The sequence below is a fragment of the Mytilus galloprovincialis genome, chromosome 11, assembly GCF_965363235.1.
Source record: "Mytilus galloprovincialis chromosome 11, xbMytGall1.hap1.1, whole genome shotgun sequence".
Classification (NCBI taxonomy): Eukaryota; Metazoa; Mollusca; class Bivalvia; order Mytilida; family Mytilidae; genus Mytilus; species Mytilus galloprovincialis.
The window spans coordinates 45,742,078-45,768,942 of record NC_134848.1 but is presented as its reverse complement, the minus strand read 5'-3'; the positions used below and the strand labels follow the sequence as shown (position 1 = coordinate 45,768,942).

The 26,865-nt window shown below is 31.7% G+C and overlaps 1 protein-coding gene across 1 annotated transcript; it reads right to left on the bottom strand.

The window, feature by feature from the left end:
- Positions 1-1,309: 1,309 nt before the first annotated feature.
- On the bottom strand, positions 1,310-26,865 carry LOC143050766 (uncharacterized). The gene is made up of 21 exons (XM_076223885.1): positions 26,793-26,865; positions 26,081-26,340; positions 24,939-25,055; positions 22,665-22,838; positions 20,608-20,680; positions 20,083-20,174; positions 19,122-19,313; positions 15,636-15,854; positions 14,971-15,090; positions 14,196-14,363; positions 13,275-13,393; positions 10,546-10,705; positions 9,374-9,444; positions 8,557-8,710; positions 7,112-7,278; positions 6,194-6,305; positions 5,405-5,600; positions 4,075-4,144; positions 3,462-3,670; positions 2,701-2,827; positions 1,310-1,820 (listed from the first exon to the last, which is right to left on the bottom strand). Exons 2-21 carry the CDS (start codon positions 26,307-26,309, stop codon positions 1,530-1,532), a joined length of 3,060 nt encoding a protein of 1,019 aa, XP_076080000.1. The 5' UTR covers positions 26,310-26,340; positions 26,793-26,865; the 3' UTR covers positions 1,310-1,529.

Genomic DNA, 26,865 nt, shown 5'->3' with positions numbered 1-26,865 from the left:
AAACAGACATAATAGGTAAAATTGTCAAAATAGGGGTACTGCAGTCAATACCGTGTCGTAATCTCAATCAGAACAAAAACGGACAAATATTTAAAAAAGAAGCAAAAAAAAATAAAACCTACATCAAATTTAACAACCACGTTAACTGCTTAAAAAAAGATGTAGTATGACTGCCATTAAGACCAATTTTCACAAGAGACCAACTGACAAAGTAATTAACAAATATCGGTCACTGTACGGACTTCAACTATGAGCAAAGCCCAAACCACATAGTCAGCTATAAAAGGCCCCGAAATAACAATGTAAAACAATTCAAACGAGAAAACTAACGGCCTTATTTATGTGGACAAAAATGATCGAAAAACAAATATGTAACACATAATCAAACGACAACCACTGAATTACAGGCTTTTTGTTTTTGTATTTAAAATCAACCCCAAAAAGTCTATAATATTTGAAATCCTGTGACTGAATGGCTTAGTTCACATCAATGTGGAACAAATTGTAAAATCTGAATGGTATCACTTACAGTGTGATATAAGCGTTTCATGCAAGTTCGACAAATTCGTTTTTGTATTATCATAAAGAATTATGAACTAACAAGGACGATTCAGACCTTTTAATCATCTAAACTGACTGTTCACTGACGCATATATCTGATACATAAACAAAGACTTTTTGTTATTTTTTTCTCAATAAGTTAACAATAAAATACTTGACCAATAAATGAATAAATGAGACCAAGGAAACTGTTATGTAAATGCCGAAAGAAGGTTATCAATACAAAATGGCACAACCTTGACGGAAAGAATATAACAAACTCTGAGGTAAAGGAAAAGGTGTTAGAAGATTTCAACAAGAATATAAAATCGAAGATCTCAGTAGACAAGAAAACTGTATCGAAGGAAGTACGAAAGAAAATATCTTCCGTAAACAAGCGACAATCTTCACAATCAAATAGGATGGGGATGCATTGTTTTTATGGGATTGCCAACCTTTTGTTTAATCGCCATTGGTATACTTAAGTGCTACATTCACTTCCGGGCTCGTTGCGTGCATAAGAAAAGAAACCGAATCGCGACAATTTCTGTTATCGAAGATCACGCAAATCCTCTGCAAGAAAATGTTGATACCACTGAGAATGTTATGCCAGCGGGATTAGTAACAATCTTCAACCTGACGAAATGGAACCTGAAACTTCTCAAAAACGGCAACAAATAGCAAAGTAGCGAAGAACAGTTGTAGTATATATAACGTGTTTTAATTGATGAAATGGCATTGTTACATTAATTTTGAAACTGTAAACAAAAACGCAAGTATAAAAATTCAACCGGACTTCTATGTTCTGTGATACGTCAAATAGTTTTCTCTTAAGATATACAAATACATCTACAAGAACATATGTTAAAACTTTTGTAAACTTATCAGACACTCATAAATGCAATAGTCAGTTTATGTTAAATAAATAAAAGAGGAATCAAGTTTAGTTGCATTTCATCATTAGATAAACATTTTGGTAATACTAAGCCTTATTGAAAATCACTTATTTCCAATTCTAAGTCATGTGGAAAATGGGTATCCCGTGGTGGTTGACTTTTAAAGTCATATTTCAAAGTCATAAAGTCATTATAAAATAGTTGTTTTGAAGAGTTTTCCTTTTTCATAGGAAAAGTCTTTACTGCCTCTCTATTCAGATTATCAACCTTCATGGCATTTAGCTTTGGTTTCACACCTTTGCGGTATACGACTATTACAAATGTCACCGTTGCCAGTAAACAGGCCACGACTATTCCTGCTATGACACCCACTGCTATCTGTTCCTGTAAATGTATAAAAAGAAGCGTAAGCCATAGTAAAGATTTGATTGTAATAAAAGTTTAGATAAAGGCAATAATAGTATAGCACTGTTCGAAAGTCATACATCGATTGAGAGAAAATAAATCCGGGTTACAAACTAAAACCGAGGAAATCGCATCATTTATAAGAGGAAATAAAGAAACAACAGAAACACCCAAATGCAACGAAAAAATAAACAACAATTTAACACACACATAAACTAACTATAAGATAACAACTGCCATTTTTCTGACTTGGTACAGGACATTTCAAGATAGAATGGTCTTAAGAAATCCAAATTATTTCGCTTTTTTTTTTGCGTTTTTTAATAGTAGTCTGATATAAAGAGCAAAATAACATGAGGGTATATTTTTGCAATTAAAATTTACAGTCTATGATAAGGTATTTATATTAAAGTGATTGATTCATTAATTAAATGGGTGATTAATAAACATTCTGTGGAATTAACATATCGAGATATCAGAATGATAACCTATTACAAGAAACAACCCCTGTCATATCCTCTGTGATATTATATCGACGCACTGATTTATACTGTGTTAACTAATATTGTAACAATCTACAAAGAACATGTCAATCTCACCTAGACATATTGTTCCGAAACCGAGCAACGTAATCTTTGTTGTGTTCCGGAAAGACACGTGCTTAAAAAACGCCAAATACCATTTATATTTTAAGTCTTTTAAGAATTTCGGGTCGTCAATGCCCTTTAACTTTGTACTTGTTTGGCTTTCTAACTATTTTGACATCAGCATCGCTGATGAGTTGGATATAGACAAAACGTGCGTCTGGGGTTGCAAATTTGTTAAAAATAATTTAAAGTAAAATACGTCCATGACTTACAGCTGTCGACAATACAGATTTAGAATCATCTATATAGATCACGTCTCCAAGGAAGAAATGGCATCGGACAAAATTATTATTTTTGTCAATTATAGTTAAGTATGTCGATGGTGTACAACAGGTGCCGCTGAAATATATGTTTCAAATAATTGTAAACCTTGACAATTGAGAATTAGTTGAAAATATCCGTGTGTATATATTAGAAAGAAACAATTAAATATATATATATATACATGCAATAAATTGATAGATACATGCAATTTACATGCAAAAAATAGATAACAATAAGAAAAGATTGAAGAAACTACGAAAATTCGGCGTACATCAACGTTTCTGCACGTTCTGTCGATACTTGTGTTATAGGCACATGTTTTATTGTAACGTCACGTTTGACAATTCTTGTTTTTGTTGCAAAATATATATTTGCATCTAATCATAAAATATATCAAATTATTCGGGTTCTGTTATTGAAATCTTTTAAATATGAAACACACTGACAAGATCCAATAGCGGGAGGTGTAGGCTAAAAGTATAGTTAGACATAACTGTGAATTCAGAAATTATTGCATACTTTTATTATTGTAGTTTTCAAAGAATGGACAATAATGCGAGATTACATATTGCGAATTCAAGTCTTTCTGCGTTCATATTCAAGTACCAGATATCAAAATGTAAACTAGTTTTTATTTTTCAATAATCACCAAGTCATATTATTTGCATTACTACAAAATAATAATAATTTCTGAATTTACAGTATTTACCTCACAGTTACTACTGATGGCGATGATAATACACTGCTCGTTTCCACATTCATACCATTAGATCCTGTGACAGACTGGAGATCTGTAGTAAATGTTATTGTTGCTTGACCTGTCCATGATCTGTCCAAACATGAACCGTTACCATAGTTGTTGTCACACTGTCCATTCAAAGTGTCAACACTGCACATTGGTGGAATATCTCGACTTATCTTCGAAGACAATAATCAATGAAAATGTTTGAATAAACTTTGTAATTGCTTTAAACTTTAAAATTTGATTTTGGATATATATCATTAATGTAAAATATTTTTTGATGCAATCCAAGGTACACACATAGACGAGTAGCTATCCAGCTTGTCCAGATACGATTGTTCCCAATTGTGTATGCTTTATTTAATTTTTCTTGTTTGACGTCCAGATTCTAAATGTTCAGAACAATTAAAACAATGATATGTGTAAGTTCTGCGAACTGGACGAAGGACCGTAAATCGACGGCAGCTGGCAACTTGGGCTGTGTAAGATCCCCCGGACAGACCACCTACACTCCACCAGGGAGTTGCTGTAAGGGTTCAATTTTTACAAAATATGTACTTTTATTAGTTCAGATACTTACATATAGCGTTTTGCTTTCTTTTTGAAGAGTATTTGCTGAGCCAGATCTCGTTACAGAAATAGTATATGTCCTAGAAAAGAAATACACATTGTTTTTACATCGGCTTTATAGTAAGAATACATAATATTTACCCTTAGATTTGTTTAAGTGGCTCTGGTGTCTTCCTCCATTTTGGATTTTGAGAAGCAAATTACAATTGGTCTAGATCTTTAATGAAATGTGCAAATTTTGAGAGTAGTTTGCCAAAAAGCGGAGACAACTTATATAGTATGGATGATAATGCAGATAAAGTATGTTTATCATGAAAGTGTTGTGAGTTACCTATTTAAATATGTAGCAAGAAAACACGTTAAGCTACCCCGTTTTGTCTTATTCTTTTCTGAAAGCATGTTTTGCGGGCTATCTTCTCATATATAATCTGAAAATTCTACAGTGTTGTATTCTTTTTTCCACACAAAATAAGATTTTCCATGCATAATATATATATATATAATCTGACAATTTGCACAACATGTAGCTTGAAAAAGTCGTATGACCCATACCTTTAATTATATTTTGACAAAAAACGATACAAACTTCATTTTGACACATTATAGAGCTATAAATATATCCTTTTTATATCGACATAACTACAGCGTTGGGTAATTATGGGACAACATTTGTTTGAAATATCAATAAAGAAATATTCAATAACATACTTATATTTCACATCTTATAAAATATAATTATACCATGTGAACATCAAATCAAGCTGTAATACCATCAAATCGACCAATAGTTTTGTAAATTTTTAGGTTCTTATATGTTCCAGGTTGTTGGTATTGAAATCTTTTATGGTTGTAACATAACGAAAGGGGTGATATTGAACTCTAACAAAATAATAGTTAGAGATATATACATACGCATCGTATGATTGGTTACTACCTAACTATGTTTTAATAACACAAAACGTTACAAGACGGACACAAAATCAGTGGCGACAATAAAATGAATAATTTTCATACGGAAATATGCTATTTTAAAGATGTATGAGAAGTTCTGTATCTATACTATGTTGATCTCAAAATTGGCTTATACCCCCACTTTGACAATGAGGATTAATAAACTTTAATGTAATTAGTTATTAATGGAACAATAAATAGACAAATGTGCAAATGTGGAGACTGATGCGCATGTAAAACAGGCTTACCATAAGTAAGTCTATCTGGCAATTTGTTTGTATGTCAGTGTTTTCGGATGGGTAATCGTTAGCTGTTTATGCAGCATGTTGTACTAGATAGTACTAGAATTGCTTTAATTTCGTGATTTTTTTATTTTTTTTTAAACTTACACAGTTCTTACGGAACTTGAACCCTGTAACTGAAATAAGATTTCCGAAGATTCATTACTGGCAATAGATTCTTCAAAACTTGTCTGGCCTGTCAACAATCCTCTATTATCCGTAAGACTAGCAGTAAATGTTTCGTTTGTTGTTCCTTTGTTTTCGAGAATGTAGGACACATTTCCAATCGTATTAACAAACAGGTCTGTAAAAGTGATATTGTAATGTAAAACTTATTCATGTTATTATACAAAACAAATGGAAATTCTAGACTTGATAAACGGCTGGTCAAAAGAACCGAGCCTGTTATTTAGTGGTTGCCGTTCGTTGCTGTATATCATATTTGTTTTTCGTTTATTGTTTCGAACATACTTGAGGCCGTTAGTTTTTTTTATGTGAATTATTTTTACAGATTTCATTTTGGGAACTGTTAAAGCTTACTTTATGGTATGGGTTAGACTCATTGTTGAAGGCCCCATGGTGAACTATTGTTGTTAACTTTTAAGTCAATAGTTGGTCTTTGGCGGAGATATGTCCCATTGACAATCAGACCACAACTTTTTAAATTTTTTATATTGACTTAAATAAAATATATTCGATATCAACGCTATGTTTTAATAATTCATACATTTCAAGTTCATCTGTTACAACTAGGTTTTTTCTCAAGTAAGAACAATTGCCAAACAGTTCTATATTTATCAACAAAGTAGGGTGAAAACTTGTGTTTGCTAATGATAACTATAATAATTAGCTGCATTTTTTTTGTTTATAAGTTTTTAAAAAATCACTAATATATACCTGGTGTTGAAGAACGGGTTAGTTTGACATTTACTGGAGATATCGTGTTCGGTGACGTTCTCATCCATGCAGTCCCATTGTCGTCTGTTCCATAAATACTGATTTGAAATGACTGAAAAAAATGAAATAAGTGTTAATGAAACTTATTTATCTTTAATTGAGCGCAATTCATGTGATATTTAATGTATGTTTCTACCAATGTGATATATTTAGTCATTTCTTATTGCTGTCACACTTTGCGTATACATTTCCTTCACCTTTAACTCACAATTAATACATGTATTATACGTCTGACGACTTCATTAAGCATGAAAAAGAAGAATTATATAAAACTGAGTGAATAGGGTTCAATGGCATATACATAAATAACCAATAATATCAAGATGGAATAAAAATTGAACATAAAGAGCTGAGAAGTACGAAACTGAAAAAAAATGTCACAATAATCAAAACAAGTTACCCGATCTGAGTTTAATATAAAAAAAAAAATAAAAATATTAAATAAAAAATAGTTCATAGATAGTTGATGAGAAATTGGTACTTAACAAGATATCAAAATTTTATGGGATTGAAGGGTGAGCAAACTGAACTGATATACCAACAAACGGAATGATTACGCACATTTAGTTTGTAAATGCATTGGTCACGTTTTTAAACCTTATAATACTCAACCAATGGATTTTTTAAGGTAATGTGTTGCTTCAAATCTCATCTTTCGAAAAAAAAACAAGCAACTCATTAATGCGTATCGCAGCGTGAATATTACACAGTAAAAATGCAAAAGAAATGTATAAATAGGAATCAAAGGGAGATAAGAAAACACTGTTTATCGAATTGAAAAAATCAAGGCAATTATAATGGATCAATCACATTCAAATGCTTTATCTGTACAATCTATCAATTTGTAAATTCATTTACCTCAGATATAAGCATAACAGTAGAAAAATACGTTGAATCAAAATCTGATGACATGTGTGTTAAATTTAAAATGTTTTCACTTCCTGAACCTCCTGTGAATTGCATTGTTGTGACTGTTGCATTCTCTGGTAAGTTATATACTGTTAGAAAGATTGTATAAGTTTGGCCTGCAACGGAACAATATTTATAGTATAAAATCTGAATACTTTTTTTTATAACATATTGAGTTCTTTACATTTGACCAAGCAGCTGTTATACTAATAGATAACCATGTCTTATATTTAATTATTTTGTTCAACGGTCGGGAAAAGATTGTGCTCAATCATTTGAATACAATGTATAATTCAAGACACATATATATTCCTAACTACAGTAAAATTTTGATAATTTGATATTAATTTTTTTTCTTGGACATGAAGGATATAAACAAAGGCAACAGTAGTATACCGCTGAACCAACTAAAACTGAGAGAAACGTAATAAATATAAGAGGAGAACAACGACACATCATTAAAATATAACACACACAGAAACGGACTAAGCATTAGACTAAATCCGATTAGAATAACAAATATAACATCAAAACCAAATACATGAATTTGGGATAGAAATGTACCGTGAAATGTCTTATAGTAATGTGAATTACACTCAAATATAAGAGAAAACAAACGACACAACGGAAACACAACGTTAAAATGTAACACACACAGAAACGAACTATAATATAACAATGCCCATATTCCAGACTTGGTACAGGACATTTTTAAAGAATAAAATGGTGGGCTGAACCTGGTTTTGTGGCATGCCAAACATCCGGCTTTAATGGCAATGTTAAATATAATATTAAAATGACAACATAACATTACAGGACTACAATACAAATAAATAGGAGAACATATTAGACAAACAAACACGTGAATAATAGCTAACAAAAGGCACCAGGTTTAAAATTCAATACGCCAGAAATTGAATTGAAAAACAGTAGATGTGGTATCATTACCGATGAGACAATTCTTCACAAGAGACAAAATGACACCGAAATAAACAACGATAGGTCACCACACAGCTTTCTATAAAGCCTATGATGTGTGTAAAGAGATCTTGTTCAATATATACACTTCAAGTAGAAAGCACACCTTTATGTGTTTGTATTTGTACCGACTACTGATTTTGTATTTGCTTTAAATAACCCTTTAACAACTCTTTGACGGATCGTAGGTGGTATGTTGAAACAAATATCAAAATTATCCTCCTATTTGCCAATTTTTTTAATAATAAAGTATCTCATTTATCATTTGATCTTAGAATAGTCTTATAATAATACGATAGTACCATTTCAACTGAAAATGTCACATAATCTTGAATTGAAGTTCCATGATTACGATCTAGCTACAATTAAGATGAGGGGAATGTCACGAAGATATAAACAAATACATCATAACAAACCTATGATAGGATTTCCTACTAGTTTGTACAAGTATCCGTCATTGGCTTCTTCTGTAATGGTATGATCAAAATCTATTGCTGACTGAGCAGTTATATTAACACTCCACTGGTTATGTCCTGTTCGGAACAAAGTGTACATACCAGGTGTTGGACTCTTTATACATGAAAATAAAGGGATTGCTGTCATTACTCATTATACAAAAACCTTATTTCTAGAAATTTAGGTTACATGCAGATGACATCATCTGAGATGTATCTGTTTAGAAAAAAAGAATTCAAATACCTAGAGGAATAATGGACGATACTAAAGTAATAGTAAACAATAGGAAACTACGAACCCAACCGGTGTGCCGGTGATGTACTTGTATGTTTCAGAAGGATAAGCTCTTCGTTATATATAGTATCACTTTTAGCTTTAAAACCAGGTTAGGAAAATAGTTAGCATGCAGTGCATGACTTTTGTTGTTACAGCAAAAATGAGTAAAATAGAAATTCGTTAGTTGTAGCTATTGTGCCGATTCTGGACAATTCTTTATTTATGGTTTTATTTGAAGCGGGTTTGCTAATATCAATCACATGCATTTCTGAATAGGTATGTATTGATATAATTAACAGAAAACTGAAAATTATCTTGTTTCTTCTTCCAACGTTTATCGAGTATATAACTTTAAAATTTCAGTTAGTTTACGGAATTGATGAAAACGATTATGCAGTATTTTCATTTTATATCTTTTCTGAAAAGTATTTAAACTCATTTGATTCTGAATTTGAACAAAATGGATTACACATGTTTTTCACTTGTATACAAGATTCTTACCGCAACTGTAACAACTACTTTGTTTGGACTTTCAAATAAAACATTTGTGTCAGGGCTTGTTAACACAGATCCTGAAATAATAAGTTACATTTCACATTTGACCTGCAATTTGATTATTATTTAGAACAGAATATGATTGGCTTATCAAATATAAATATAAAATGTTCTTAATTACTTCATGAAGTCAGCCAATGTTTTATAAAATTTCGGTTGTGTTTTTAAGCTATACGGTCATCGATCTGCATAATCTGTTTTGGTCTTTAATGCAAACTTTGATGACATTATGTCGACGAAATCAGTTAAATGTCCATTCGAAAGCAACCCGAGTCTTTTTTTTCTATGTTGTGTTCTTTGTAGTACTTTGTCATTTGATGATAAGTCTTTTGCCAGTTTCTTTTCGAATTATGAGTTTAAATATCCTTTTCTATCTTTCACCTTTCTTTTACAATATAATGTACACACAAATACATATTAATCAACTTAATTAAAATGGTTAGAAGGAGCTTTTCAGGTAATTCAGGGTTATACCGCCATCGTGAATTGTTCTATCACAGTAAATAATTTGTCTAGTTATGTGCCCAAATCTGCAAATGGGGAGAGATTTGCAATTTATTAGTTACACTATTTATTTATATAAAGAAAACTTAGTTATTCATTGCATCATTGAAAATGTTTACAAATACCAAATATTTACGCTTTTACAATTAATCTTCACATAAATCATTTAAGGGGAGATAACTCTTTTAGTACAAAATTTATACTGTACGTATAGGGATTTTCGTTTTTTACTTGTAGCAAGAAAACAAGTTCGGTGACACCATTGTTTATTTTATTTTCTTAAAATATATTATAAAACTCATCTTCTCATATTTTTATTTCAAAATTCGGTCACATTGATTTCTTTTTATGTACTGAAATGTGTTTTTTCATGAATAATATAAGCACATTTTGGCTATTTGTAACGACTCGTACCTTAAAAAATATCACGGTGACCCATACTTTTGATCATTCGTTTGAAAAAGCATAGTAAAATTTACATTTTGGCAAAGTATAAGAAAATTCTGTCATTCTTTTTTTCTATACCTCTGAACAACCTTAATCAGAAACCAAAGAGTTTTACATACTTTTATTAGTTGGTTAATTGAATCAAATTTAGTGACAATATAACATACCGAGAGGGGAGTGCACGTCAACTTCTGTCGTAGAGGTGGCTCCAAGTACAGTTACTTTGAAATTAGTTATCATATTGTCAACGGGAAAGGTAACAAAATCATCTGCAGTAACATCAAGATTAAAAGCATTCAGCACAGCTGTTGAAGATGGTAAGAGCTCCTGGAAAACGTATACAGCATGTTTAGTTAATGAAAAATAATAATAATTAAAAGTAAATCGGTAACCTGCTCATAAAAATTTAAGAAAATATTTCCAACAAAGTTTTGAGAAAGAAGGCCTGCAATCGATATTTCATATATTTCACGGAGAAGCCCCCGTCCATAATTATATTGTTATCGATATGGTTGCACTTGTAAATGATTTGTATGTGTTACAGTGAATTTGTATAATCAGTGATTATGCAGAATCCCTGATTTTTTCAGGGATTATGTAGAATCACTGGCCAGTTTGGAGATTATACAATGTTATATATAAACACTAAAAATTTAAGGGATCATGTATAATCACTAGAAAAAACGTCAGGGATTATACATTATAACTGAAATAAAGAAATAGTTTTATAGTTTTATTTATAAAGAAAATGAATAAAAGTCAAATAACTTATGCTATAAAATCTTATTAAAACAGCATTACACTGTATAAACACAAATTCGAAAATGTAAAGCACAAAATATTAAAATGATGACTTTATTATTTTAAAATGTTAGGCACAATATATTAAAATGTTAAACATAATATATTAAAATAATATGCTTCACATCTGTTTTTACTGCAATATCCACATTCTAGAAAACATTTTCCATCACGTATCGAATCAGATTTTATGATCCGTCTAAGAGAAATAAAGTGTTCAGTAAAAACATCTGTAGGTACCCCAAAAAAAGGGAATTAGCCAGCCTCGAACTGATTCCAGCAAGATACCATGTTGGTTTTTTTTGGCCAGGCTTTATCCTTTTTCAGACTTTTGGTGAACAATTACCATTATTTTTTATTTTTGTGATTCCCTTTCCTTTTTACCCTGTGGAATTGATGTGAGAATATTACACCAAATGTCAGCTTTCTTTTTTTAAACATTTAGATGCGTAAGTTCTTTCTGTTTAATTTCTTGTTCATTTGACCAAAAACAAAACAAATAGATGATCCATAATCGTCTTCACTTTTGTTTTTACATGTACCACAAATAACATGTTTTGTGGATTTACAAATAGGCATGAATATCAATTTGACGTTGGCTTTTAATAAACAAACAATACATCGCAAAGGGAATCTTGATATTATTAATTTTAAAGTCTTGAACTTTATCCCGAAACCCTGCGTTGGTTATATCTTTAAGACCAACCTCTGTGTTTAAAAGCAAAATCACTTCAATTGGCGAGGAATATGAAAGTAAAAAATTATAATTTGTCTATATTTATTAAAAAAAAATTATCAAACAAAGTATCCTTAAATTATTCATAATCCCTGAAATTATATTAGGGAATTTGTAGAATAATTATTAAATTTTCAGGGATTATATATAATTACCAATGATTTTAGTGATTCTACATATTCCCTAAAAAATCAGGGATTCTTCATCATTCCTGATAATACAAATTCACTGTAACATATGTACTAAAACAACAAAATTGAGTGACAAATTAAATTTCTTTGATATTGATAACACTCATTTAAAGTAGACACAATTCAATAAGTATTAAAATATCGTAGAATAATAAAAGCAACAGTAGTATAAATCGATTGAGGGGGGGGGATCAGGTCTACTAACTCAAACCGAGGGACACATCAAATATAAAAGGTAAACAATAGACGCACAGAAACAGTAAAGGTGTAATACTACCATTGATTTCCCCTATTAGTCTTTGTTAAATTTTCACTTTTAAAAAAAATGTGCAGAATTTATCTTTGTTTCAAATAAGGAAATACTTGGCGTGAGTAAAGTTTTATCCTGTCAAGTACTATAGAAAAAAATTCACATAACATTTTATTGCATATAAGACCATTACCATCACTGGAAGTTAACCAATAAAATTTCTCCCCTTATTTAATATGTGTAAAACGTTTAGTAACCATGTAACCTCAAGTTTACAAAATATTCGATAGAAATCCCAAATAAAACAAAATGGTGCTTTGAAATACCCAAGACATATTTTTATGACACAGAAATGTTTTACTGCAATAAAATATAGGATTAATTACCTACTACTGTCAAATTCCAGACAATATTTTTTTCGACCAATTTTCGTATACAACCGGATGTGACGTACCATGATTTGATGGTATTACACTTAAAGTGCAACAAAAACAAACGCCATGAAACATACGTAGACCACTCAAAAACATGTTGGTAGTCAAGAACCCCTGGTCAATCAAATTGCTACCGTCCAGGATAAAAAATATATTTATTTAATCTTGTGATAGCATTCTTCAACTGTGTTAACATTTGTTCATATCCGTTGAGCCGAAGAGATTCCTTTACAAACCAAGACATTTACTTTTGGTGGTAGAAATAAGTTCATGGTTTTCAAAGTTTTTCGTGTTTCAATTTTTTGAAGCATACTAAATTAAACGTCTAAAAGGGATAAATAATGTTAAAAATACATGAAACATAGCTCTTTTTATGCACAGGCAGGAACAGAATCCTATGACAAAATGCAAAAAACAAGTCCTGATTTCGGTCCTTATAAAAACTTTGCACCATATTCGTTTTATAAGATTATATATGTCCTACCTGTGTGATATGTTTCATTACTTCGGCTATTTCTGATGTATGGATCTGGTAAACCTTTCCGCCTGTAGCCTCAGCAATTTCATAATACACATCAGATTCTGTTTCTCGCTTCCATCGACCTAAATAGATACACACAAGTTTTGGATTTATGATTACGGTAAATGTATTATGTGTGAATCATTTTGTCGTTTTTATGCTTTTAGATTTTTAAAGAGTACCATGCTGAACTCATTACTAAATGTGTTATTAGAAAATCGATTGATTTTATTATGTTCAAGAATTGGATTTACTACAATGTTGGCGTAGTTTAATTCACACCTGATATTGAATGTGAAAATGTATATTACATGGTTTTTATATACAACTGCAATAAAATTGTAAATCATTATAAACAGAAATCTTTACTCTTCATGTCACATCAAAACTGGGTTTGTTTTATGTTACCTTTATATACAAACAAAACTACAGCACTGTACAGCACACCACATTAACCACCAACCACTGACTCCTTCTGAGATTAGAACTTTAAAGCAAAGACAAACTAGAACGAGGAACACATGGTCTAGGTAAACTGACTGGATACAGTCACAGATTTGAATGAGTTAAACTTATATTCTGCACATTAACAACCAACTCTCTTTTGCACATTTAAACTGGATGTTGTAAAACTAAAAAGGCAATAAAAAATGTGCACAGTGCAGCTACAAATAGGCGGAAAATTTACTTCAGCATGAAATTAAAAAAAAACCAGCACAGAATAGGGAAAAAGGATCAAATGTGTTTGCAACTAAAAGAAAATAGCAGAGATATATACAGTTATTTCGTTGTTAATTTTATGTCATTAGAGTGACTATAAGAAAGATTGATTTGAAGGAGACAAAAAATGAAACAAAATAAATGTTTCTACACCATAGTTTATACCTGTATTTCTTTTTTTGCGTATTTTACACAAATCATGCTGTAGAAACATCATGAGCTTGATATGTTTCGCATTTGCAGCATCGATAACGGCTTGCCGGTCGGTTTCATCTTTTGCAGGTGCGTCCGTATAGAAAAATAGTAGTGAATGTTCTCTACATAATTCAATACCTAAAATGAAATCAGATGAATATTAAGTAAGTGGGGAATTTTACATATGATTTTAATGAACAAAATCTAATAATAAAAAAAAAGAACATTTCAACATAATAATAAGCACATATCCTCAACAAATTGTTCTATTGAATACTGTGATTAATTTTATTTCAGATATATTTCAATTGTCCAATAGCCATACACGTGGCGATGTGTGGTCAAGACCGGGTTTAATTGGTGAGGATTGTCAATTTTCTACCTAAGATAGATGATTCTCTCCGGAAACAATGGCTTCCTCCACACGAGAAAAATGTGAGACGTGGTAAAGTCCTATTTAGTGATCGGTCTTAATGTTCTAATAATCTGCTTTAAACACGTCTACTAGTATATAAAATGATAAACAGACGTTTACTTCTTTTACTAGATCATTTATATAAATAAATGTAGGTATTATTTTCAGTATATTTTCTGCCATATGTTTAGTTGTTTGTTTTGCTACCGTTTTCTCTGTGGTCATGGCAACGTGTTTTTTTTTATTTCAGGATCACAAGTATACCTTGAAATCGAAAATCATGTCTGTCTTCATAAAGCAGGTGTTATACATTCTAAACATGTCTTTTACCTTTCATTAATCCACTCATAGCATATTCGGGACAATCGCCTCCTCCATACACAATAAGAGATTCCAATTTTTCAATCATCTCAAGTCCATCTGTCGTAGTCAATCGATGGATATGCGTATCTAAAACAAACAAAAAAACACGATGCTTACTCGATGATAAAACTAACAAGAGAGATAAAAAAAAATCTATTACTAGTAATCAAATATATGTGGGTGTATAAGCATCAAATAGTTAAAACAAATCCCTTGCATATTCATCGGTACGGTAAATAATATGCATCTGTTATGATTGTAACCACTTCAATATTGTGCTTTGAATGAGTCTTGATTTGTCTGTTTGGGTTGTGCAACACGTTTTGTCAAGAAAATGGAACAATAAACCAACTATCATACAAGTGGGGTGTTTATCTAGATATAAAAGCAGTCTTGATCCATGCACAATTTTCTTCGGAAAATGCCTTTACCAAGTCAAAAATATAGTACTTATTTTTCACTTGTTCGGTTGATTGATAGCGTTTGATTTTGTCAGGTTTTATGGAATCCCTTTGTTTAATGCCTTGGAGTTCGGTATTTTTATTAAACCTCTATTTTGCATATTAGATAGACTTCTATGATCCCATATATGTTGTCTAATTGGTATTTCATCACATTTTATTAATACTCACCCGGATCGTTGAAAGTTACCAAAATATAATCACTTGGTTCATTAGGAGAATCTAAAACGTCTGTAATTATATCTACACATGCGTCCTGAACTTGAGCAATGTTATTTCCCATAGATCCAGTATCATCAATTACAAATGCAAACGACGCATGATGTTTTTCTTTCAAGTTAAACACCTCAGCAAAAATGTCATTCTGCAACTCATTTATTATTCCAATTTCTGCAAAACAGACATGCTACATCATTTAGAACGTCAATTTACAATCGTACGAAATGTAGTCCTCCCATCCATTTGAATGTTTGACATTTAATTCATTAAATAATAATAATTCAATTCTTGAATATGACAAGTCTGGAATATGACAGTTGTTATCCATTCGTTTGATGTGTTTGGTCTTTTGATTTTGCCATTTGAGTAGGGACTTGCCTTTCTGAATTTTCCTCGGAGTTCAGTATTTTAATGATTTTAATTGTTTAAGTACAAGAAAACAATAACAGACAAAAACAATCAAAACCAAGGAGTAAACAAAGACTCCCAAAACCAAAGGACATTTACATCACGAACTCCACTAAAAATCGGGATTTAAATCAGGTTCTTTGGAAGGGTAAACATTTCTTGCACCGTATACGGAACCCGTCGTGTTATTTCTTTGTTCAGTTCGGTAATGATGGAAGGTTATTATGACTGAGGAAGAATATCAGATATGATTTCTGACACACTTTTGTCATAATGGCCAATCAGCTCATGATGGTTCTGAATTTTTTTATTTACAACCATCCCAATAAATGACTTTCATATAAGGACGAAGTTGTCCAGCGAAAGCGTTTTTCTGTATGCACCATCATACGAACGCTTCAATCCAAAAATTGTATGGTCATTATGAAAATTAAAAATTACGGTGTGATTACATTTTGGACGAATTTCAACCAAAGTCCAATTGACAATGCAGCTTGAAACAAGTGGTATTTTACGAATTTCAGAAATGACCAAAATCCATTTAAGGCTGTATAACAAATTTACTGTGTCATATCGTATGCACTACTATTGGTTAGCTTCATGATTTATCGAAGATATTCAAATTAACAAAAACAAAGTTGAACGGAAGCCCCTTCCGTACATTAAAATGTAATACAATACATTTTAGATTTGTTTTCATCTTATGATGTGTTCGATTAATTTAGAAACAAGAATGTGTCCTAAGTACACGGATACCCCACTCGCACTATCATTTTACATGTTCAATGGACCGTGAAATTGGGTAAAAAATCTAATTTGGCATTAAAATTAGAAAGATCATATCATAAGCAACAAGTGTACTAAGTTTCAAGTTGATTGGACTTCAGCTTCATCAAAAACTACCTTGACAAAAAACTTTAACCTGAAGTGGGACGAACGGGCGCACGGACGGACGAACAAAAGGAACGGAGGCACAGACCAGAAAACATAATGCCCCTCTACTATCGTAGGTGGGGCATAAAAAAGATTGCTTATTACCATCACATAACAGGATGCGCTTACCAGTGCAAATCCTGAGTATTTGCTTTGGTAAATGAGAGTAAATACTGATGCAAAATCGTACATATCTTTATTCAATATAGAGAAACTATAAACAACTATCATTCGAGTGGTAGGGTAATTTAGCTTTGGAATTAAGTTAATCACATCATTTTGTTTCGAAGAAAATGTCTGTATCAAGACAGAAATATTAGAGTTGTTTTTATTGGTCGCATGGATAGGTATAATCGAGCGTTTGATTTTGTCGGGTTTTATACTTCCCCTTTTTGACATTATCTATGATTTCAGGATTTTTAATATTTTTATCAATCTATCATATTTTACAGTTCTTTTTTCATCTTTTCCAAGTTTAATATGAATTTCCATTCATCTTTGATCTTGTATCTGTATCTTGTATCTGTATTCGCGTGTTATGTTTTAATTATGTTATTCATTTAGTCAATTGATATGAAATGAAAACAAACATTTAAACAATTAAACTTCATATCAAGTTTGTAAAAGTATGTTAAAAACTGGAGATGAAAAAGTTTCTATTTTCATCAGGCCTTTAATTAGCATCAGTAATCCTAAACAAAAGAATTGCATATTAAGATACTTGGAATCAGGTAAGAGCTTCCAGTCGAAATTAGAATAACAATATGATCATTCATGTATTTATTCTATATGAAAGACCAAGGAGGAAAATTATAATACGCAAGAAAAAGCGGATCTCTACATATAAGGTAACTATCATTGGATTATTAACTAAAGTATTTGTCGTAGTGCCTAGGCAAAGCAGGAGACGCTTACCGTATCGACGCATCCGGTCTCGTTCCTTTCAGAGTTCATTCCATTCTCTCAGTTTTAGTTTGTTACATTGATTTGTCTCATTTTAGTAGATTTTGGAGATTTAATAAAATTGAGAATGGAAATGGGGAATGTGTCAAAGAGACAACAACCCGACCATAGAAAAAACAACAGCAGAAGGTCACTAACAGGTCTTCAATGTAGCGAGATATTCCCGCACCCGGAGGCGTCCTTTAGCTGGCCCCTAAACAAATGTATACTAGTTCAGTGATAATGAACGCCATACTAATTTCCGAATTGTACACAAGAAACTAAAATAAAAAAAAATACAAGACTAACAAAGGCCAGAGGCTCCTGACTTGGGACAGGCGCAAAAATGCGGCGGGGTTAAACATGTTTATGAGATCTCAACCCTCCCCCTATACCTCTAGCCAATGTAGAAAAGTAAATGCATAACAATACGCACATTTAAAATTCAATTCAAGAGAAGTCCGAGTTTGATGTCAGAAGATGTAACCAAAGAAAATAAACAAAATGACAATAATACATAAATAACAACAGACTACTAGCAGTTAACTGACATGCCAGCTCCAGACTTCAATTAGACTGATTGAAAGATTATGATTTCATCATATGAATATCAGGCACAATCATTCCTGTTCGGGGTTTAGTATCATACCATCATAACATATATGAGAAAAACATAACCCGTGTCATGCCAACAACTGGTTTTTTAATAAATGTGTTTAGCTCCGATGCAAAGACCCTATAAGTGAATCAATATTAACGCCAAAATAAGCAATCTTTAGTGACCTGGTAACAGTATCGTAACTATATCCCTTCTTGATAAGTCTATTTAAAGGTTTTGTTAGTTTCTGAGGTGAATACTGACATTTTTTGTGCTTTATAAAGAATATTTCCATAAAAAAATTGGATGTGAAATACCTGAAAGTCTGCATGTTGAGCTATATGTACGAATGATATCCTTATACCGATGATAAAATTTAGTAAATGTTTTGACTAGTTTGTGATATCGAAAACCCTGGTGTAATAATTTTTCAGTAATACATAAATTTCTCTCGTTAAAATCTAAAACATTTCTAAACTAATGTTGCTTTTTTTTTTTAAATGTTTGACCAAAACAGTCTCTGCCCATCTTTTCTTTTGTCGATTCTATAATAATACCTGGATCTATCAAAAACTGTTCTGTTGCCTTTCTTGCAGCAAAGAATGCTTTGTAATGTAAATGGTGATGTGGCGAATACTTTGAATCAGGTCTGTCTTTGTTTATTCCACCTACTGCAGTTCTCTCTCCATTTTCAGTGTCTGAGCTCCCTCCAAATCCACACTTACCTTTATCATTATCACCACTTGTTTCTATCAGAAGACAAAAGCTGAACTTTAATGCAGTTGACAGTTAAAGTTAGCACTCCAAATCAGTTTTTTTTTACATTTTACATTTTAATTTATTTGACTGTCTTTGTACTTTTGATAACTATTTACACCACTGGGTCGATACCACTGCTGGTGGACGTTTCGTCCCCGAGGGTATCACCAGCCCAGTAGTCAGCACTTCGGTGTTGACATGAATATCAATTATATGGTCATTTTATAAATTTTCTGTTTACAAAACTTTGAATTTTTCGAAAAACTAAGGATTTTCTTACCCCAGGAGTAGATTACCTTAGCCGTGTTTGGCACAACTTTTTGGAATTTTGGGTCCTCAATGCTCTTCAACTTTGTATTTGTTTGGCTTTTTAACTAATTTGATTTGAGCGTCACTGATGAGTCTTATGTAGACGAAACGCGCGTCTGGCGTATAAAATTATAATCCTGGTACTTTTGATAACTATTTGATTGGTATGTGAACTATTGATATAAAACAAAAGTCTCTAAAAACAAAATATATTTATTCATACTTCATCCTTCCGCTGAAAAAAATTTGAAAATGCATGTAAGTGTAAATAAAAGAGATTATATGATGCTCATTTTGTTTTGTGTTCTTAATATTTTAATTAATGTCGAAGGATATGAGTGAGGAAATATGTTTTACTTTTGACATGTTTCAATTAATATGCCAAAAGGGTTTCAATCATAACTAAAACACGAAAATCTATCCATAATGTTTTGTTAAAATAATACGTACTATATGGAGGTTGAATGTCATGACCTGTTTGATATCCGCTTGTTAACGCATCATTTATCAACAAATTATTCTTGCAGGAGGTTGTATCTGAACTGTGTAAAAGACAAAACAATTATAAAAATCAACGTATTTTGGTGTATCTGTGTTGAACATGAGAAAAAAGGTATGAAAAAATACCTAACTCTAACGTAAATTGAAAAATGCTACATTCATTAAAACTGTACTGAAAAGTTATCAACCAACTGAACAAATTCGAAAAATGTCGTATTTATTTCAACAACTTAATTTCCGCTTCTTTCATGAAAATCAAAAGTATGTGTTTAACTAATCACTGGGTGCGAACTTGGTTAACAATTACGGTTATAATAAGAAATCAAAACATGTTATTCATACAACTATGATATGCTAGACTTTAAAAAAAAGTAATAGTATTAATTCCAGAAATTGAATCCAAATAAGTTCAAATAAATAACAGGATATTGGCCATGCTAATAACATGATTGAATTATCATAGTTTTGATTTACCCAGAATTGTCACAATCACGACACGTATCCACTGTAGCATCTGCAACAGCCATCAAAGTCTTATTTGGTACCCCTACGGGAGAAATAACAAGGAGAGATGGTCGTAAATGGAGACGTTGAATTTGCAAAGATGACCGTGAAATTAAAGCATGATATACAATTTACTTCTACTCATGGAATGCGCAAACTACTACGAATGACGACCTCTCTAAAGTAAAGATGAAAAATTTCTGGGAAAACACTTTTTGTCATCCTTTATTTACATTATTTACAAACCATACGGTTGACGCTTATGCATTTTATGATTGTTTTTTGTCATTGGACAAGTATTCAAGAAGAGCAATAATATCTATCATCTTAAAAACAAACACAATCTGTATAAAAAAAATTCTGATATTTGCTTACATATCTTAAACCTACTTGCATAGATAATTGTAAAATTCAACAACGTTCATTATTTGCTACAACTGTAAGAAGATTTAAATGTGTAAGTTAACACTTTTAATCGCATTCTAATGAGGACAATGGTGATATTTAAAGCAATGCGTCTTTTCAATTTCCTGCATTCAAACAGATTAAAGGGAATATTCTGAGTTGAAAGTTAACTTTTAAAAATAGAACAAAATTTAAATTTGCACATTTCACCTTTGAAAATTACATTAATAGAGAAACAGACACTAAAACTGTTACATATTCTGGAATATTTGTCCAAAAAAAATAACAATTTACTATAAAAAAAAAAAAAAAAAAATCGTGAACTTTTCTACAAAAGCGATTTTAAAATGCACATTAAAAAAGGACAAAGATAGGTTCATGATTAAAATGATGGAAAACGAATATTCATAAATAATTTAGTTTTTTTAACTAAAAATGCAGAAATATTTTTTATGTATTTTACTCATAGTTCTTCAAATTGCAGACATATAGAACCTGTCTTCAGTGGTCAGGCGGCAAAGCGTACATGTACGACACGGCACTTAACATTAGGCAGGTTTTTAAATATTAAGTTATTATCACAAAAATTTAATAATATCCATTTTAATTATGACATAATTATTATGCTGTTCTTCTAACTGTTTAAAAATACATCGCATCTAAATATATTCTATCAATTTGCCTTTTTTTTCTATTATTAGGACATACGATACAATTAAGATACAATTATTTAGCATAACATAACATTGTGATTCACATATATTTGTAACACTTCTTTCAAATTTTGGTCCGTTTAAATACACAACAATGAGCCATTCATGGTTTTAGTTGAACCGTGATTTCTGATAAGATCTAGGGGTTATATCTATGATGTACATGTACACATATTTGAATTACATGTCATATAAAATCAAATTAGCAATCATGAAATTATAAATTAAACTATATTGCGTGTAATAAATAGGGAAAATGTTTGAACTTAACTGAAATTTAGATATATGATTCGACTGCCAAGTCTTATATCGATTGAAATACTATCAAACGATATTTTTGTTCACTATAATGAATTGTATGCGACTGTCATACAAGAGAGAGGTTTATCTTGCTATCAAACCAGGTTTAATCCACCATTTTGTACATAAGAAAATGCCTGTACCAAGTCAGGGATATGACAGTTGTTATCCATTCGTTTAAAGTGTTTGATTTTGCTAAAAAAATTGGGACTTTCCGTTTTAAATTTTCCTCGGCATTCGATATTTTTGTGATTCTTTTTTTACATACCAGCTATTGCAGCCTGTTATTATTTGGTGACCTGTAGTCGAAGTAGTCCAAATACTGTATCAATAGCCTATCAACACTGATATTGTGAGTTCGAGTTACGCACGTGGTAGGACTCAATTCTGAATTGACTGGGATTTTCAGTTTTCTTACCGAAGGTCTGTATTCTATCCGGGCACTTCGTCTCCCTCCGCCATTTAAAACTGGCTGTTACAAAATAACCAACAGTGCTGAAAGTGGCGGTAAACACTTATCAATCAATCTTAAAGATCTTTATAACAGTTTGTAACAATTATCAAACAAGATTTGTCTTGAGTTACATTCTTCATATTCATCATATTTACCAAAATCTCTATACACTGTGTCGCCGTACATTTCAACCCAATTTGTTCCACTGTAAAACGCCTGAATGGTATATAAACATTGTCCAATCATCTCACGTATTAAAGGTAGGTCCGGTTCAGAACTTTGCGCCAGTTGTTCCATCTGTTTCCGAAGTTGTAGTAAATGGGTATTTGCTGGAAAAGAAGATTAAAATGTTTAGTTGTACCTTTTTAAGATTTTTTTGTAATAAGCATCATGAGCGAACTAATCCAGATGATTGAGTTTGGATATGATAAAAATGTCTTATCTATACTATTAAACGAGAAGACCTCATTTTGGGTGTCGCTTCTCTTCCTTCCACAATAAATCAATCATCATGCTTCTGTGTCCTATAGGTAACATGCATAGTCGCATTTGTCATCCATTCTTATGATTATTTAGATTGAGTTATTTTGGGAGAAAAACGACAAAAAAGGAATCCGGATATGATTTCTTCATCAGACTGAATTTTAGTCATAGATAAGGCTTCCGCTTTGAAACATGCAGAAATACAACCAATCGTATGATAGATAACAAAAATGAAAAATAAATAAGCCAATCAGAGCGTTCTCAATATCATGGTGTTTAGATCGCAAGAACCACAACTATTATACCTCCTTATAGAGGACAATTATTTTTCGCGTGTATCTACATGTAAACTACGATTATACTACTTCAATATATAGAGACTCTCTGTATTCTGTCTACTGCTTTCTTTGAAATGTTAACGTTTACTATCTAAGGGGTCACACCAGCAAAATCAATACGCCATTCAGAGCGTTCTCCATATCATGGTGTCTAGATCGCAAGAATCACAACTATAAAACCTCCTAAGAGAGGACAATCATTTTTCGCGTTTCATATCATGGTGTTTAGATCACAAGAACCACAATTATTATACCTCCTTAGAGAGGAGAATTATTTTCGGCGTTTATCTACATGTAAACTACGGTTATACTACTTTAATATATAGAGACTCTGTATTCTGTCAGGGACTTTTAATGTTAGTATAGAAAGTCCCGGATTCTGTCTACTGTTTTCCTTGAAATGTTTACTATTTAAGGGGTCATACCACTTGCATATATATATTAATAAGTAAAACATGCCCAACTTCATCTAAAACTACCTCGACCAAAAACTTTAACCTGAAGCGGGACAGACGGACGGACGGACGACCGAACGAACGAACGAACGCACGGATCCACAGACTAGAAAACATAATGCTCATAAATGGGGCATAAAAATTTATGGTTGAAAGGGAAAATAGTGATTTGGCAAAAATGAAAGTAAGGTAGAGATTAGAGGGAGGCAGGACCTTTTTCGGGGCGTCGGGATCGGGTGTTATTAAGCTCGGGATTTGGGGATTGATCCTTACGGAATCCGGGAATATATTTTTCGATTTCGGGATTACGGGGTATGAATTTCTTTAAATTCTGCATCTCGGGATTTCAGGATTTTAAGCCCGGGATTTCGGGATCAGGACCCCTCCGACCACCCATCAAATTAGCCTAAGTCGGTCTTAGTCATTTATTCATATCCTACCATTGGTGTGTTAATAAGGCTCTCAAAAGAAAAGGCACTGATGGATTGTCCTAGAAGCATATTTTATTACACTAATAATGGTCCATATATAAGCAGTTACATTTATTTCATGTTTGAAACCGTGCAAATTTTTAATTTGATTTGACTTTTACCAAAAGAAGCATTGTAGCAAAGGAGAAGAATAATTGTGGTCTGAGGCCAGAAACACGAAAATAATTGAATTTAACAGAAAGGAAACAAATATCGGACTTTGGAAAAAGGGAGAGGGCTTTTGATACCTTTTATGAAATCCTCCATACATAATATCTTTTACAAAAAATCATCCTACAACAGTTCACAAGCTGTATTATATATGCCCGCGATTTCGCGGGTGTGTTCTAGTATTACTTATCTAACATAAGACTCCTAACGTGTATAACAACGGGAAGTCTTTATAAAGATCATGTACTGTAAACTAATTTATTTTTGCGGATACTAAATTTCGCACATTCTAGCTGACTTGTCACGATTTTCTTATCGTTTTATGTATTAATATAGCGGGATTTCCGTACACTTACTTATATGGTACACTCTAACAATAAGCCTCAACAAAAACGAATGTGTTTTTTTTCTGTTTTTCAGAAAATATATATACTAGTATTTATCACATATTTGCCTACGTACATACATAGTTTCGTTTGAAAATAAAACAAAACCTGTAAAGTGATATTTACCTAGTTGTATTTGTTCAGAGTTGCAATGAATATGTGCATTATCAGATCTTTCTTGGTTCTTGACATGTTGTATTATTTCATTTTCCCGTCTACTGAACTCTTGCGATCCGTCACTATCTGAAAATAAATGCAGATTTGTTAGTTAATGGAATTGAAAATTAAAAAGGATCGAGACAGCATTAGCAATTTGTGATGAATAAACAATCGGAAGTTGGAAGCATTGATTTGTAGTATTGCAAGAAGTTGTTTTAAAATAAAACAAATAAGTGCATGCACAAGGCAACAAATAACTATATTTTTACACTACATGTATTTATTCATCTTTGTACTTCATAAGGTTCTGCTCTTCTGGTCGTGTTGTTGTCTCTATGACACATTTTCCTGTTTCCTTTCTCAATTTTATTTCATAGAGGAAACGCGCGTCTGGCGTACACTATTTTGAGCCTGGTATCGATCTGTGATAAGTGCTGCTTACTTGAAACGCTTGGATCTTGTATGTTTTGTTTGTCTTCATTGTTTGATAAAGGGAACAAATTAAATGGGGTAGTATTCTAAATTAATATATAACTTTGGTCGGGTTGTTGTCTCTTTGACATATTCCCCATTTCCATTCTCCATTTTATGGTACCAAACTGTCAAAAGACTACAATACATGTTCGGCCATTACATTTTATAAGTAAACCTATTCAAGTACAATATAAATTAAATTCTAGTAAAATAATCTGCAAATACCTGACAACAGAATCATGTGCTTCATGTATCCTGTATTTGCGACAACAATTCAATGAATCTTTCATATTTTGGGTAATTTTGCACAACATGTAGTTTGAAAAGACCCTTGACTCCTATGTTGCATCATGTAAAAAGAGCATAATAAAAACTTCATTGGGTAGATTTCACATTCAGACCCACCCTAAACCATCTATCGTAATAGGAAATTAATTGGGGGAGCTGTTAAAATAAGTAGTAAAAAATCAAGAAATCTATGCTGTCGAAAGTTTCTGACAAAGTGTTCACCTGCCTTGCCTTGAACAAAGTCAGATGGGTTTAAGATTTTGAGTTGAAGTTCAAAATAATTATTTCAACTATCCTGATAGACCCTTCTTAATAAAATAATTTAAAAATAAAATGCTGATACCTACCACTGCCAAAGAATATATCGACTAAATCTATCACATCTATGCTGTCATCCACAGCAATCAAGTTGTTTTCTTTTATAAATTTACCAACAGCAACACGGATTGAAATACGTGTTATTTCTGCATGATGTTTGGCAAACGAAGCAGACCCTGTCAAAGCATCTGGTGGAAACCCGCCAGATGGGTAAGTCATCATAATTAGTATCAAAAGTAGTTTCTGGAATACCTCCATCGTTTCAATTAGTGTTTCTACTGTCGTTCATCTGTCAATTGAATTTGTTTGTTTAATAATACCGCTACATAAAAAAAAATAAAAAATTTCTTAGCCTAAAACATGTTATAATGATATTCCGTTTCCATAAATGAACAAAATATTTATAAAATGTGTTTACTTACTGAATTATAAAAAAGAAAAAGAAAAGAAAAAGAACCACAACTGTACCAAAACTGTACACAATAGTAAAATAATTAGTTTCAGCTATGCTATGTACATTTTGTATCCAAAAAAATCACTCGGACTTTAACATATGTAATAGCTATTAACTAACTATTCGCTAAATACCAATTCCAATGAATAAGAATAATATATATATATATATATATATTTAATATTTTTCCAATTTTGTATATCTACGCTTTTATATACCATTTCTCCTCTATTTTAAAGTAACGAATAAATATTAGTTTCTTCAGAACAAACACAGATTGTACGTACCGTATTTCCCAAACCGACTTAAAATAATCGTTTTGCAATTCATATAGATCATTATTTGCATATTTAAAGTTGG